The following is a 14,714-nucleotide window of genomic DNA, read 5'->3' on the forward strand; positions in this document are numbered from 1 at the left end:
ATTGTCATATTTCAGCTAGGACAAATTGCTGCTATTTCAGAAGTACCAAGTATCAAACCATAAAGGGTTGGATTCAGGAACCAAATCCAGCATGTCATGGTGGAGAATAAAAAAAGAAGGCAGAACCTTATTCTTTCAGTTTGACCTGGCTAGCAAAAAGGTGGCCTTGTTATGTAAATAAAACCCCTTTAGTAGTTAAAATTTAAAAAAAAAATCATTTTTTTTTCTTTTGCTGTCCATTTTCTCCCCCACCACTCCACCTTTGTGTGTGTGTGCAGGGAGGGGAGGGCATCGGGGTGGTGGGGGGAATTTAGCCGCTTCAGAGGCCTTGTTCCCCATAATTTGGAATTTTCCTTCAAATTTTATCAAGTCCAATAGAGTTGGTTAAAACCAATGGGAAAAAGACCGAAGGAAGAACAAAAACAGGAAAAACATACAACAACAAAAAAGCAGTTAAACGAACAAATGACAACAAACAAACAAGTTATATGATTACTGAATATTGTAATGGTAAGGAGAAATTAAGACCAGCTGGTTGTTAAACTTAGCCAAGACAAAACCCCAATTTAGCTCCTTACCTAGGGATAGGTCTCAGGCTGAAGACTGTACTCTGCCATCCTAGAAGCTGGGGAAAAAAACAACTAAAAAACAAAAACCTGAATTCATCTTCCCTGCTGCAACTGAGCTCAAACTCCATAAAGGAGTTATCTGCCTTTCATCATCATGGAAACAGAAAATCTTGCCTTCCTTTATTGGAAGCAAGTAAAACTCCAAAAAAGGGAAGTTGTGCAGCAAAGTAAACTTTAGATCTCAACCAAATTTTGGGAGATCAGGGATTCTCTGGACAGTATGCTCCCAGACCTCAGCAAATTGTCCTATTTTTTTGAGCCCTAATGTTCACTCGTGCTGATATCAAGCACCGGTAGGAGATTTGTGAAAGGTCAGAGACATCTCCAGTCAGAATCCCTTTGTGGTTACCAAAATGTGAACCCCCAAAATCTGAGGCAGGTCTCAGTTAATTTAGAAAATTTGCATAGATTGAAGATATGCGCCGGTGACACAGCCTCAGGAGGTTTTGATGACATGCGCCCAAGGTGCTTAGAACACAGTTTAGTTGTATACATTTTAGGGAGACATGATACATTAATTAACATACGTAAGATGAACATTGGTTCAGTCTGGAAAGGCAGGACAGCTTGAAGCAAAGGCGGGAAGACTTGAAGTAGGGAGGGGACTTCCAGGTTATAGGTACATAAGAGACAAATAGTTGCATTCCTTTGAGTTTCTGATTAACCTCTCCAAAGGAGGAAATCAGATATGCATTTATCTTAGTGAGCAGAGGGGTGACTTTGAATGAAATGGGAGGCAGGTTTGCCCTAAGCAGTTCCTTACTTGATTTTTCCCTTTAGCTTAGTGATTTGGGGGCCCTCAGATTTATTCTCCTTTCTCAAGTGTTACATCTCTAGTAGATATTGCAATTCAATAAGTAAAAATGCTAGGATTTTTTGCTAGTTACTAGAAATGTAATAATAATCGAATGCGTGATTGCAAATATTATAAAGTCAAATGAAGAAAAAGGAAAGATAAGCTAATAATGATAGTACACTGTGAGTAATTGTTGTTAGGAAAGTGTAGTACTTGAGAACTAGAGTCCGAATGCACAAATTTTCATTTCAGTTTCACTGCTTATTGACTGAGTAATCTTCTAAGCCTTGATTAATCATCTATAAAATGAAATTAATGATATTACCTAATTGATGAGGTAATTCAGGGTAATAAGTCAGTTAATGTACAAAAAGTACTTAGCACAGTGCCTGGGAAATAGTAAACACTTTATGAATATCAGCTCTTTTTAGTAGTAGTGTTGTAGAAGTGTATGTAGAGAAATCAGGAGTAAGATGAGGATTGCCATTTAGACAAGATCTAGAACTGGTAGGCAATGATTCTAGACTAAGAGTTACCCATGGGTGTAAGGGGATGAGGGAAAATTTTGTTCCAAACAGAGTTACAGAGGTTTGCTAATGTATGTCAAGGTTTTGAAACTACCAGTATAGGCATACCTTGTATTTTACTTCACAGTATTGCACTTCAGAGATGTAGTAGTTTTTTTGCTAATTGAAGTTTTGTGGTAACCGTAGGTTAAGCAAATCTGTTCGTACAGTTTTTCCGACATCATGTACTTACTTTGTGTCTCTGTACCACATTTTGGTTATTTTAAAAACATATTTTTAAAATTATTATCATATAGATTATGGCGCTTTGTGATCAGTGCTCTTTGATGTTACATTTGTAATTGTTTTGGGGTGCCACAAACTGTACCTATATAAGACAAGTCGGCTTAATTAATGTGGTATTTGTTCTGAGTGCTCCATTGACTGAGCATTCTCTTGTCTCCATCTCCTTAGGCCTCCTTTTCATTGAGACACAGCAATATTGAAATTAAGCCATTTAATAATGCTACAGTTGCTTCCCAGTGTTCAAATGAAAAGAATTGTTGCATGTCTTGTCACTTTAAATCAAATGCTACATGTGATTAAGTTAGTGAGGAGGGCATGTCGAACGCCAGTACAGCCAAAATCTAGGCCTCTTGTCCGAAGAATTAGCTGAACTGTGAATGCAAAGGAAAAATTCTTGAAGGAAATGAATGCTACTTTAGTGAACACACAAATCATTAGAAAATGAAATAACTTTATTAATGATGTGGAGAAAGTTTGAGTGTCTGGATATAAGATCAAAACCAATATAACATTACTGTAAACCTAAGCTTAATTTAGAGTAGAGCCTAACTTTCTTCCATTCTACAAAGTCTGAGAGAGTTGAGGAAGATGCAGAAGAAAATTTGGAAGCCCACAGAAGGTGGTTTATGAGGTTTAAGTAAGGAAGCCATCTCCATAACAAAAGTGCAAGGTGAAGCTGTAAGTGCTGATACAGAAGATACATGTCTAACTTAATTGATACAGTAGCTACACTAAAGAACAGATTCTCAATTTATATGAAACAGCTTTCTAAAAGAAGATACCACCTAGGAATTTTATAGCAAAGAAGACATGTAAATGCTTGACATCAGAATTCAAAAGATAAGATGACTTTCTTGTTAGGAGCTAATGCATCTGGTGATTATGAGCCTTGGTAATGAGCCAGTGCTCATTTACCCTTCTGAAAATCCTACAGCCCTTAAGAATTATGCTAAATATGTTCTGCCTTTGCTCTGTAAATGGAACAATAAAGCCAGCATGACAGCATATCTATTTACAGCATGGTTAACTGAATATTTTAGGCCCACTGTTGAGGCCTACTGCTTAGAGAAAAAAGACTTCTTTCAAAATATTACAGCTCATTCACAATGTACCTAGTCACTCAAGAACTTTGATGGTGATGTACAAGGAGATTAATGTTGTTTTCTTGCCTGCTGACACAATAACTGATAGGGGTTGGGTCTGCGTCCCCACCAAAATCTCATGTTCAATTGTAATCCCCAATGTTGGAGGTGGGGGCCTAGTGGGAGGTGATTGGATCATGGGGATGGATCCTTCATGAATGGTTTAGCACCATCCCCTTTGTGCTTCTCTTGGTGCTGATAGTGAGTGAGTTCCTGAGAGATCTGGTTGTTTAAAATTGTGTAGCACCTCCTCCTTCACTCTCTCATTCCTGCTCCTGTGCCTGCTCTGCCTTCACCTTTCACCATGATTCTGAGGCCTCCCCAGAAGCCTTGCAGATGCGAGCATCATGCTTCCTGTATAACCTGTGGATCTATGAGCCAATTAAGCCCCTTTTCTTTATAAATTACCCGGTCTTGGATATTTCTTTATAGTAATGCAAGAATGGTCTAATTACAGTAACCATTTGGCAGCCTGTGGATCAAGAAGTAATTTTGATTTTTTGTACTATTTTTATTTAAATCCATTTTGTAAGGCTATAGCTGACATAGATAATGATTCCTCTGATGAATCTAGGCAAAGAAAAATCTCTGGAAAGAATCCGTCATTCTAGTTGCCTTTGATAACATACATGATACATGGGAGTAGATCAAAATATCAACATTAACAGGAATTTGGAAGAAGTTGATTCCCACCCTCATGGATGACTTTGAGGGGTTCTAGATATTAGTGGAAGACGTAACTGCACTTGTGGTAGAGGTAGCATGAGTAATATTAATAGAATTAGAAGTGGAGTTTGAAGATGTACTGAATTGCTGCAATGTAATGATAAAACTTTATTCATGAGATGTTGGTTTTTATGGATGAGTAAAGAGAGTAGTTTCTGGAGATGGAAACTTGTCTTGGTGAAGATACTGTGAACATTGTTGAAATGACAATGAGTTAGAATATCACATAAACTTGATAAAGCAGCAGCTGGATTTGAGGATTCGATCCAATTACAAAAGAAGTTCTGTTGGTCAATTTTTATGAAACAGCATTGCATGCTGCAGAGAAATCTTTCCTGAAAGGTGGAATCAGTCAATGTGGCAAATATCATTGTTGTCTTATTTTAAGAAATTGCCACAGTCACTCCAACCCTCAGCAACCACTGCCCTGATCAGGCAGAAGCCGTCAACATTGAAGCAAGACCCTCCACCAGCAAAAAGATAACATGCTAAAGGCTCAGGTGATCATTAGCATTTTTTAGCAATGAAGTATTTTATGTACATTTTCTTTTAGACATAATATTATTGCACATTTAATAGGCTACAGCATTGTGTAAACATTACTGTTATATGCACTGGGAAACCAAAAAAAAATTTGGGACCCACTTTATTGTGATATTAACTTTATTGCGGTGGTCTGGAACTAAATTTGCAACATCTCTAACATATGCCTGTACTGTGATCTGACTGCAGTGTTAACGCTATTAGCAGAGAAAGAAGCAAGGGCTAAGTTTCTAAGATTGGTATATGATATGTTAATGTGATTGGACGTCAAACTAAAAGTGAAGGAGAAACACTGAGGAAATTTCAGCAAGGGAATTAAGAAGTGTTTGGAGGATAATCACAGAAACATCTTTTGGGATTAAAGAGAGCATTTTGTCAGTTAAGTTTGTGTATTAAACCATGAGGAAAGTTATGAGTGCCTTCATTCATTAGGCATGTGTTTGCTATAGAAAGAACTTAAACTATTTAATATTTATAAACAATATCCAAGGATTTATCATCAGAATAATATGCTATGATACTTAGGCAGAACTGTCTGGTATATTTATTCCTTATGTTTTATTTCAGAAATATGTTTTATTTTGTCTTTTGAAATTGTCTATTTTTTGTGTAACCATATTTTAAAAAATATTACCTTGTCTGAATTATACATATTATTATATCATTATGTTAATTATATGTTGCAATTTTATATGGAATAGATTATCATAGTGGATCTTAGTAACAGCTAATTTAATCTCCAATTTGAATTTATTTATATTTTTTAAAAGAACAAGTAAGAATATAACCTAATAAGATCTCAAGTTACTTGCCTGAAGCAGTCCGATTGTCTTTAAGATATGACTAGTTAACTAGCTTCCTTTATGTAACTATGCTTTTTAATCCAAACAGTGATTTGCAAGACCCTCTCTTTCCCTTCAATTTATTAGATGAACTTGATAATTTTAGCACATTCTTTTATATTATATTTTCATTTTTGTTTATCTTAAATATATCAGAGCTTATTATGTATGGCAAGCTGACATTTTGCACAAAAACATCAATTTATGTTTCATAAAATAAGAATTTTTCCCTCACAAATTTTGACATTTTGTAATAAATATCGAGCTATTAATCTACTTCTCTGTCCAAATGCATTTAATGTAACTTTTTCATAAAATTAGAAAATTTAAAATATTCATCATTATTGTTAATTCATGAAAAATATAGCATATCTTAAATTCAAGTTTTAGATTCTGGACATGTTTTCAATATGAATTTACATTTACATTTGAATTGACAAAATGTATTATCAGGGTTACTGTAGTTTCAGCTAACTTAGTTTTTAGCATGTTGTCCCATTATCAATTATTTTGGGGTTCTTTAAACATATGGGGGAGATAAGAATATGAAATTGTATCATTGATCAGTTTTTATTTTGATTATATTTTTTTGAATAATCACTGGATAATGAATGAAATTATTACAGAAGACAGAATTACAAAGGTGCAGTTATACTGGCTTAAGTTTTAAAACTAACTTTAAATGTAACTTGTGTAAACATATATTTTTCATGGGAATACCACAGAACTAAAATGGAAAACGTTATTTGCAAGAGTCATGTTCTAGCCATGGCATCAACAAATAGGTATCTTCCTAATTAGACCATAATAGATTTTACAATCATAAATATCCCATACCCTGAGAAGCTATACTTTCATAGAAAATACATATTTAGAATATTGTGCCGTTATTGATTTGTCTCACTGTTTTTTAAAAGCAGTTGGCTAAATAAACATTCTTTTAAAATGGTATCATTTTTAATACATTAAGAAATGATATTTCATGTAATGCCACCTAATTGAGACACAATAACATCTGTACCTTCTTCCTTTCATAGCTCTTAATAAGGATATATGAAGTCCTAAGAATACTCCTGTGCTAAATCTTGCTATTGAATCTATTTAATTCAATAGATTTCTTGAAGTTATTTATTTATACATATTTGTAAATTATATTCATTTATTTATAATAATTTATTCAATAGTTTTATTGAATTCTTTCTATTTACTGTCTACCAACTACTGTTCTAGTCATTGAAAGAGTGCTGTGAACAGTATGAACAAGGCTACTATTCTCAAGGAGCTTGTATTTTAGTGGGAAAAAGACATTTTAACTAATCATCAACCAGTAACATAAAATAATTTTAGATTGTAGTTTGAGAAACATAGTTTTGGCCGGGCGCGGTGGCTCAAGCCTGTAATCCCAGCACTTTGGGAGGCCGAGACGGGCGGATCACGAGGTCAGGAGATCAAGACCATCCTGGCTAACACAGTGAAACCCCATCTCTACTAAAAAATACAAAATACTAGCCGGGCGAGGTGGCGGGCGCCTGTAGTCCCAGCTACTTGGGAGGCTGAGGCAGGAGAATGGCGTGAACCCGGGAGGCGGAGCTTGCAGTGAGCTGAGATCCGGCCACTGCACTCCAGCCTGTGCGACAGAGCGAGACTCTGTCTCAAAAACAAAAAACAAAAAAACATAGTTTTATACAATACTATAGAGTAAGGGAGCAGTAAACTACTTTACATGAGTGTCTTTAAGAAGTATAATATTTATGGTGAGACCTACATGATACAGAGCAAACCATGTGAAGACCAGTTGCCCAACATCACTTAAGAATGATTCTCCTTTGTCTGTGCTTATTCCTTTTCCTAGAAAACAGGCTTGCCCAACCTGTAGCCCACGGGCCACATGTGGCACAGGACGGCTTTGAATGCAGTGCAACACAAACTTGTAAACTTTCTTAAAACATGATGAGATTTTTTTGCAATTTGCTTTTTGTTTTTAGCTCATCAGCTATCGTTAGTGTTACTGTGTTTTATGTGTGGCCTAAGACAATTATTTTTCTTCTAGTGTGGCCCAGGGAAGCCAAAAGATTGGGCACCCCTGCACCCTCCAGTTTTATTAGAAGGGTACTGGAATTGCTGTATGCTATTATAGACAGAGAAAAACTGAGAATAGCCAGATACACTTGAACCTAATGCTGTGCTTCATTTCTTTCTGCTGCTCTCTATATCTAATTTTTCTGCTTGATCTCAGCACTTCTGCATATTTTTAGACGTTAAAGAGCGATTTCTTGTCCCACCCATGTGAATAGTAAGAAGACAGGATATTTTTCATGTTCTTTTTTCTCATAGCACGTACTGAGTTCCAACACATTATATAATTTATTATTATCACCATTTATTATCTGCTCTCCCAGTAAGAATTTTTTCACTGCTAGCTTTTTATTTTTTCCCTGATACATCCAAGGACCTGGTACAATGCCCAGAACATAATAGATACTTAGTGATTTATTTGATATATGCATAAATGTATACCCCATAAGAGGGAATCTTGAAAGAGAATCTGAGTTAGTGTCTGCTTGGTATTGCTTTCTAATTTTACCAAATCATCCTTGGATCTGCCTTCCATTTCCATAATCAATTACATCTTATTTTTAAAGTATGTACCTGACAATGGACTGCAACAGTATTTCCCATAGGCAATTTTCTGTGGAATTTTCTATGGAAAGTCTCGGGTGGAGGAACATTTTGAAATATTTGTACAACAAATTGTAGTGTTGACTCTTCTGTTGAATAGCCAGTATGGAATATATTCAACCTTAGCCTGTAGCCCCCAGATGGGACTCCAAGTACAAAAACTGCTTGTGCTGAGTCTACATTTACTTTTCAGTGCCATTTATTTTAACAGATTAGTTACTCTGAGTGTCCCTTGCATCAGTTTTTAAGAAAGTCCGTATTTCAGATGGTACTTTTTATAGAGACTTTACCCATAAACTTCATCCCACCATTAATAGTCCTTATTGTAAAAGGTAGGAGAGTATTATCTGTAGCAGGAGTTGGTTGAGGTCTTCAATCAGTACTTTACTTAATGTTCAAGTATCATGTGTAACCTAATTTGAACTGCAGCTATTATTTTTGATAATTTAAAAAATAGTGTTAATTTTGGGAGGTCCAAGTGTCTCATCACCCCCCCAGAAATGGTATTTCACCTTATTCTCTGAAAACAAGCTGGAATCAAAATAACATTCATATTTCTTTACATTTGTCTTTATTATATTTATTAATAGGTAGAGATAGATAATATAATTATTTCAAAGTTTAGAATGTTTTGGTTCTTTACTTTATGACTTTTACTTGAAGAAGTAGTCATTTTTCCCCTGGCTACTTTATTTATTCAAATATTCTTTGGACAGATGTAAAAAAATATATAGAGATGTTTCATGTGTATGTATGTCTTGCTTACTTGCCTGAAATTATGATCTTTCTTATAAGGCACTTAGTTATATGGATCCACAGATGGCAGGTAAACCATAATAAAATTCTGCCATTCCAGCCTGAATCGTGTGCTTCACCAATTTAAGTATATTGTTACTCTGTTGGTTACTCCCACTACTTACTTACCGTTTAAATTAAAGAAATGCAAAATCTTTTTATATGTTAAAGAATGGCAGATATTTGGGAGTGATAATAATGAGTTAAATAGGGATTGCACAAATGGATTAGTGAAGGCCCATATTTGAATATCATATATGTTAATAATCAATACTTTTTTTCCCCTGCAAATGTGCCACTTACTCTTTGAAAATTTTCCATCTCAGTTCCTTTCCCCACTTTTGTTGGACCTTCTTTGTTTTGTCTATATTTACTTTGTTCTGCTTAATTTTCATTTTCACTTTTAGCAGTTTCTCCTCATTATGAGACCTGCCCTGGGATAGAGATTTGACTGGTTGCTTTTGAAAATTCATGTACTCCAACTGTTCCAGGCTTCTTTAGAACTTCCTCAGGATCCCTTTGAACTAACCTACTCTTGTATTGAGCAATTCTACACTTCTGCTTTCACTTTTTTATTCAAATTGGACTGGCCTAGTTCTAGTTAATACCTTTTTGAAACTTTTGAGTTTTCCTGTTGATTCCCTCTTTTTCCTGCCTCATAGACACTGGTAGCATATACACCTTGGGTTTGTCATTTACCCATACCGGTTTATGTTTTGGCATTTAAGGGGATAATCTGCCACTTACTTTTGTTAGAATTGTTGTTGTTGTTGTTGTTGTTGTTTTTGGCTTTTCAATTTAGCTGCTGTATGTTTTAATATTGGCAGTCAAGGATATCAAAAACTATCCTGCTACTCCCACTGCCCACTCAGAACTCTGTCTCATGGATTGCATTTGTTAATTTCTAAGTAGTTAAGCTTGTTTTGGCCATATTTGAAATTATAGTTTTAATTTTATTTTATTGGAATATGTTAATACAGCTCATAAAAGCTACCATTTAGATTTTTAAAAATACTTTCTCTATACAGTGTTTATTGTCTTCTTTTTAAAATGTTCTATGGATTAAAATATATATTTTAAATCGTCTGTGTTCTTGTTGATTTCTGCTCTGTTTTGTAACATAAATTCTTGAAAGTTCAGCCTGTAGTTTGTTTCTACTTTGTCAGGTTCCACATTCTCCGTATATTATTCTGTTTATATTAACATCCCCACCACTCTGTTGAAAGTTCATTTGTGTAAATTACTCATGAAGTTTATGTTGTTAAATCCAGTAGCCATATTTTCATCCTCATCTTAACCAACAAAATCAACCACTACTTTCTTATTGCAACATTTCTGTTATTTGACCGCCTTGACACAACCCTTTCCTGGTTTCCTCCCACCTACCTTTCCAGTTCTTCTTTTAAGCACTAATGATGGGGTGGCCCTGAATATCCTCTTAGAGATAATTTCTTCTGCATCTATTCTGTTTCCTAGGGACTATCATTACAAGTACATGATTTTAAAATGACATTTATGTTCCTTTGATTTCCAAATTTTTAAATCTAACCTTTCCTCTGAACTTCAAGCTAGTAGCTACTGTCTACTCTTGAACATTTAATAGGTATTTCACATTTAGCATATTCTAAGTAAGTTTTTCTTTTCTTATTTCTCCCTTGATCCTCATGGCCCTTTTCTATTCTCAGTAAGTAGAAATATCTTTTCACTTGTTCTTGTGAGAGCAAACTGCAATAGTCATGATTGATTCTTCTCCTTCATTCACCTGTCATATCTAATCCTTCAGCATGTCTCCTCACTTCTCTCTCTAAATTATGTTCCCAACTACTTATTTTTGTCTTGATGACTACTACTCTTCTGCAAGCTACTGTCACCTTATGACTAGAAAAATCAAATATCCTCCTCTCTTATCTTCTGGATCCCCTCAGTTATTTCTTTCTCACCCAACAGCCAGAATGATATTTTTCTTGAGAGTTAGATCATGTCATTCCGAGAGCTCAAAACTTTCCATGGGTTCCCATTGCCCTTATAATATGTTCTGAACTCTTTGTCATGGCCAATAACCTATGTGACTTGCTTTTTGCTTTCTAGTCCGAATTTATTTACAACTACTCTGTCCTTTGCTCACAATACTCCAGATCTTATGACTTTTCATAAACATGTCTAACCTAATCATCATCTTTACACTTGAGAAACCTCTACCAACAGACATTTTTGTGGTTTTAAACATCTTATTTGGATAAAAGCTCATATATCACCCCTTTAGTGTGGCCAACAGCTCTAACCACCTGATCCAAATTAGCCGCAAATCCTCCTAGCCCATATCTTTTTTTTCCCACTAAAAACACCACTGTCAACAATTATGATATCCCGCTACAAGTTTACCTGGTTATTTTCTCCCTCTTGCTATTAGAAAATAAACACCAAAATAATAGGAGCTTTGTCTTAGTACAATGGTGTCACTAGCACCTAGAACAGAACTTGTTTAGTGACTATTTCTTGAATATTTTTACATGATTTAAATGATTTAAATAGATTAATTTTGTGTCTTTTTGATCAGATAACTTTTAAAAGAGATATGCATCTTAATAATTTCTTCCAAAATTTTGTCATTATCAAATTCCCCTTATATGTCCAGGCATTGTGTTTTTACTTATTTGGCCTGTATTTTTGGTGTATATTGTTTTATTATTGTTATATTTTCTTTGTCTCAGTGTTTTATTTGATCAGGTTTTGACTTTGAATTTCACTTTGCCATTAATATTGGTTTACATGTTTTCTTGTTTTTAAGGGCCTATTATATCTTCTTACAGTATTTTATATTTTGAATAAAAATGTGTCACTGTTCTATATGTGTTTTCTGCTAAAAACATAAAGCTGAATTGTATATTTTAATCTACTGCAAAAATGTCTGTCTTTCAATGTGGATTCAGCCTGTTGATATTTACTGCAATTGTACTTTATCTTATTTTGTTAATTTTATGTTATATTTATTATTTTGTTATTTCATCTGTTCTCTTTTTTTATATATTTGCTAATTTATTTAAGCCTTTGTTCAAGCTCCTTATACCCCCTTTTCATTTATATTTATCAACACTGCATAAGGTTTCCTCCTATTGCTTAATTAAACTAATTTTCTTTATTATGATTTCAAAATATTATCATTTTGAAGATTTTCCTGTTAGTTCTTAATTATTGTTTCCAGAATTCTGTTACCATGGATTTAAGTTCTTGTTGACAATATTCTTTGATAAGCTTCATTTCTATGACATTCTTATGGACAATCACCTAGGAAGAAAATTCAGTATTTTAAACTTTAAAAGATGTTTTTTCTTTAATCTTTTATGATATTTTCACCTATAACCAATCTCCTATGCCAGTATCTTTCTTCAGCCTTTGTATAAGTGTTTCATAATTCAATAGCTTAGAAGCTCGTAGGAAATGAATATTACTATATTTAAGCTTACATGTACATGCCAAAGAATCATTTTCTCAACTTACTGTAATTCTTTACATAAGAAATACTGACATCCCTTATTTTAGAATGCCATTTAAATTCCTTAGTGTTCTTTCCTTGCACTGAAAGCTGGGACAATTATAGGATTCATTTCCTTAGTTTTTCTTCACTCAGGGATCATAATCTCCGGCCACTTGTCCAATTCCTGAAATTGGTTGTTTCATATACTTCACCTGGTTTTCCAGCTGTTTACAGCAGGAGAGAAAACTCATTCCTTTTCAGTAGAAATTCTATTATGTTTTTGAAAGATTTTCATAAAATATTATTAAAAGAAAAAGATTTTAATACCTGAATGGTTTAGCTTCAGCAATGTGAGAAAACTCACTTATACTGACATCTCATTTATACATGATACAGAAGTTTAATAATGTTTATATTGTAACTTTTACATGCCAGAAATTATGGTAATCATTAAATTTGTATTAATTCAGTTAGATTTTCTATAACATTATAAGGTAGATGCTTTTATTATTACCATTCGCATATGGGGAAACTGATAAATAGACTAGTTTTTCAAAATATACAGGGCTAGTAAGTGAAAAGCCACATTACACCATCAGTTATTCTCTATCCAGATGCTATATTGTTGAATGATACACTATAATACTCTTCCTCAAGGCAGATGTTATAGTATGATCTCTATAATGTTAACAGAAATGGAGAATGATTTTAACTTTTTTGGCTAGTTTCACCTTTTAAAATTAACTTCTTATTAACATTAACAAGTTTTAAAATGATGTGACATATTTTATTATTTGAATGGTGTGAAACAAAACATTTGTGTGTGTGTGTGTGTATATATATATGTGTGTGTGTATATATATATATATATATGAAGCTTCTCCAGATGAAGATATATAGGGAGAAAATTCCCTATTTTCTTAACTGAGTTGAAAATTTGGGTGTTTTGGTTAGGCATATTTAATCTGTCGTAGTATTTCACATGAAACTCTTAGCATATATCCTTAAAGTAATTTTCTAATCGTTTTTAAAATATTTCATGTCATATTCTATGCTATGACCATCATTAGCAGTTGGATATATTAGGTATTCTAGATGAAGTTTTGATTCCATCACATATTTGATTTATAATATGACAATCCAAATGTCTTGGTGATTTAGAAAAACTATATTTACAAATGTCACAAAGTATCACCACAGGTTTTAGAGAAGAACATACTTTCAATTTTTTTTATTTTGATTTTTCAGATTGCATTCTCACAACACAATACAATCATGGACCTTGTGCAGTTTTTTGTCACCTTCTTCAGGTAAAAGTTTGCTTTGACTGACTTTGAACTTGTCAAGCCTATATTCTGATATATGTGCTGTCAATCTGTTAGATAATTGACCAATTCTGTAACCTTAAAGTATCATAGAATGTGTCTTGAATAGCTTTATATGCTTAAACATATCCCACAGAGCAGAGGGAACATAGCTGAAGTGTACTTGTGCAAGATTATTTTGCTGTTAACACTATTTAATGGCTAATGGATTCAGTGGAAAGAGGATAACTTTGTGTCCCCCATCACATAAATAATTATAGCCTGTTTTAATTAATGAAATTAACAATGCATGCATCACATGGATTAGTTACATCTACAAGAACTAAACCAATTTGTTTATTTATTAGATAATTTTGTTAATTGTGTGACATATTCATTGTAGGTTCATAAAAAGGGTTCCACAGTGAAGCAACTTTGTAAAATGCTATGTGTCCTAAAGTTAAATAGCGCTCTTTTGGTTGGTTTTCAACTGGCAATCTTTCTCAGAGCTTTTAAAATGCTAATTTGCAATGTGTCATTCTGCAGTAGAGGTTATAGTTTGTAGCATTTGTCAAAACATGAAAACTGTTTTCAGGGAACATTTATTTTCATTTCCATGGGATGTAAATATAGAGACTCTGGGTTAGGAATTAAAGTTATAGAATGTCTGTGTTATGAGATCGTAGATCCTCTGGATTGGAAGAGATCTTATTTTTGTTAACATTGTTATTCATGTTTGAATTTTATGCTGGTCATTTGGGTGGCTTTGTGCAAATTAGACAAGTATGACTTCTCTTTCTGGCAGATAAAGCCCCACATCATGGCACACAACTTTGAAAATAGTGCAGTATGAATTTTAACCAACACTCATCAACTTGGCTGGGTTGCCATACAGTAAAGACCTGCACAACTCAGTCCTTAGCACAGATGATGTATTTGGAACTTTTCTAAGCACAAAGTAACATCATCTT

General features: G+C 33.9%; 1 protein-coding gene across 10 annotated transcripts in view; it reads left to right on the top strand.

Annotated features, from left to right (window-relative positions):
* Positions 1-14,714, top strand: part of ATRNL1 (attractin like 1) — an 842,049-nt gene that overhangs the window by 391,831 nt on the left and 435,504 nt on the right. For all 10 annotated transcript variants that reach the window (XM_045362239.3, XM_074002848.1, XM_005566518.5 and 7 more), the window contains one exon: positions 13,688-13,749. In XM_045362239.3, the coding sequence (XP_045218174.1) occupies positions 13,688-13,749 (62 nt within the window). The remainder of the gene's footprint in view (positions 1-13,687; positions 13,750-14,714) is intronic.

Source organism: Macaca fascicularis, chromosome 9 (assembly GCF_037993035.2).
Source record: "Macaca fascicularis isolate 582-1 chromosome 9, T2T-MFA8v1.1".
NCBI lineage: Eukaryota > Metazoa > Chordata > Mammalia > Primates > Cercopithecidae > Macaca > Macaca fascicularis.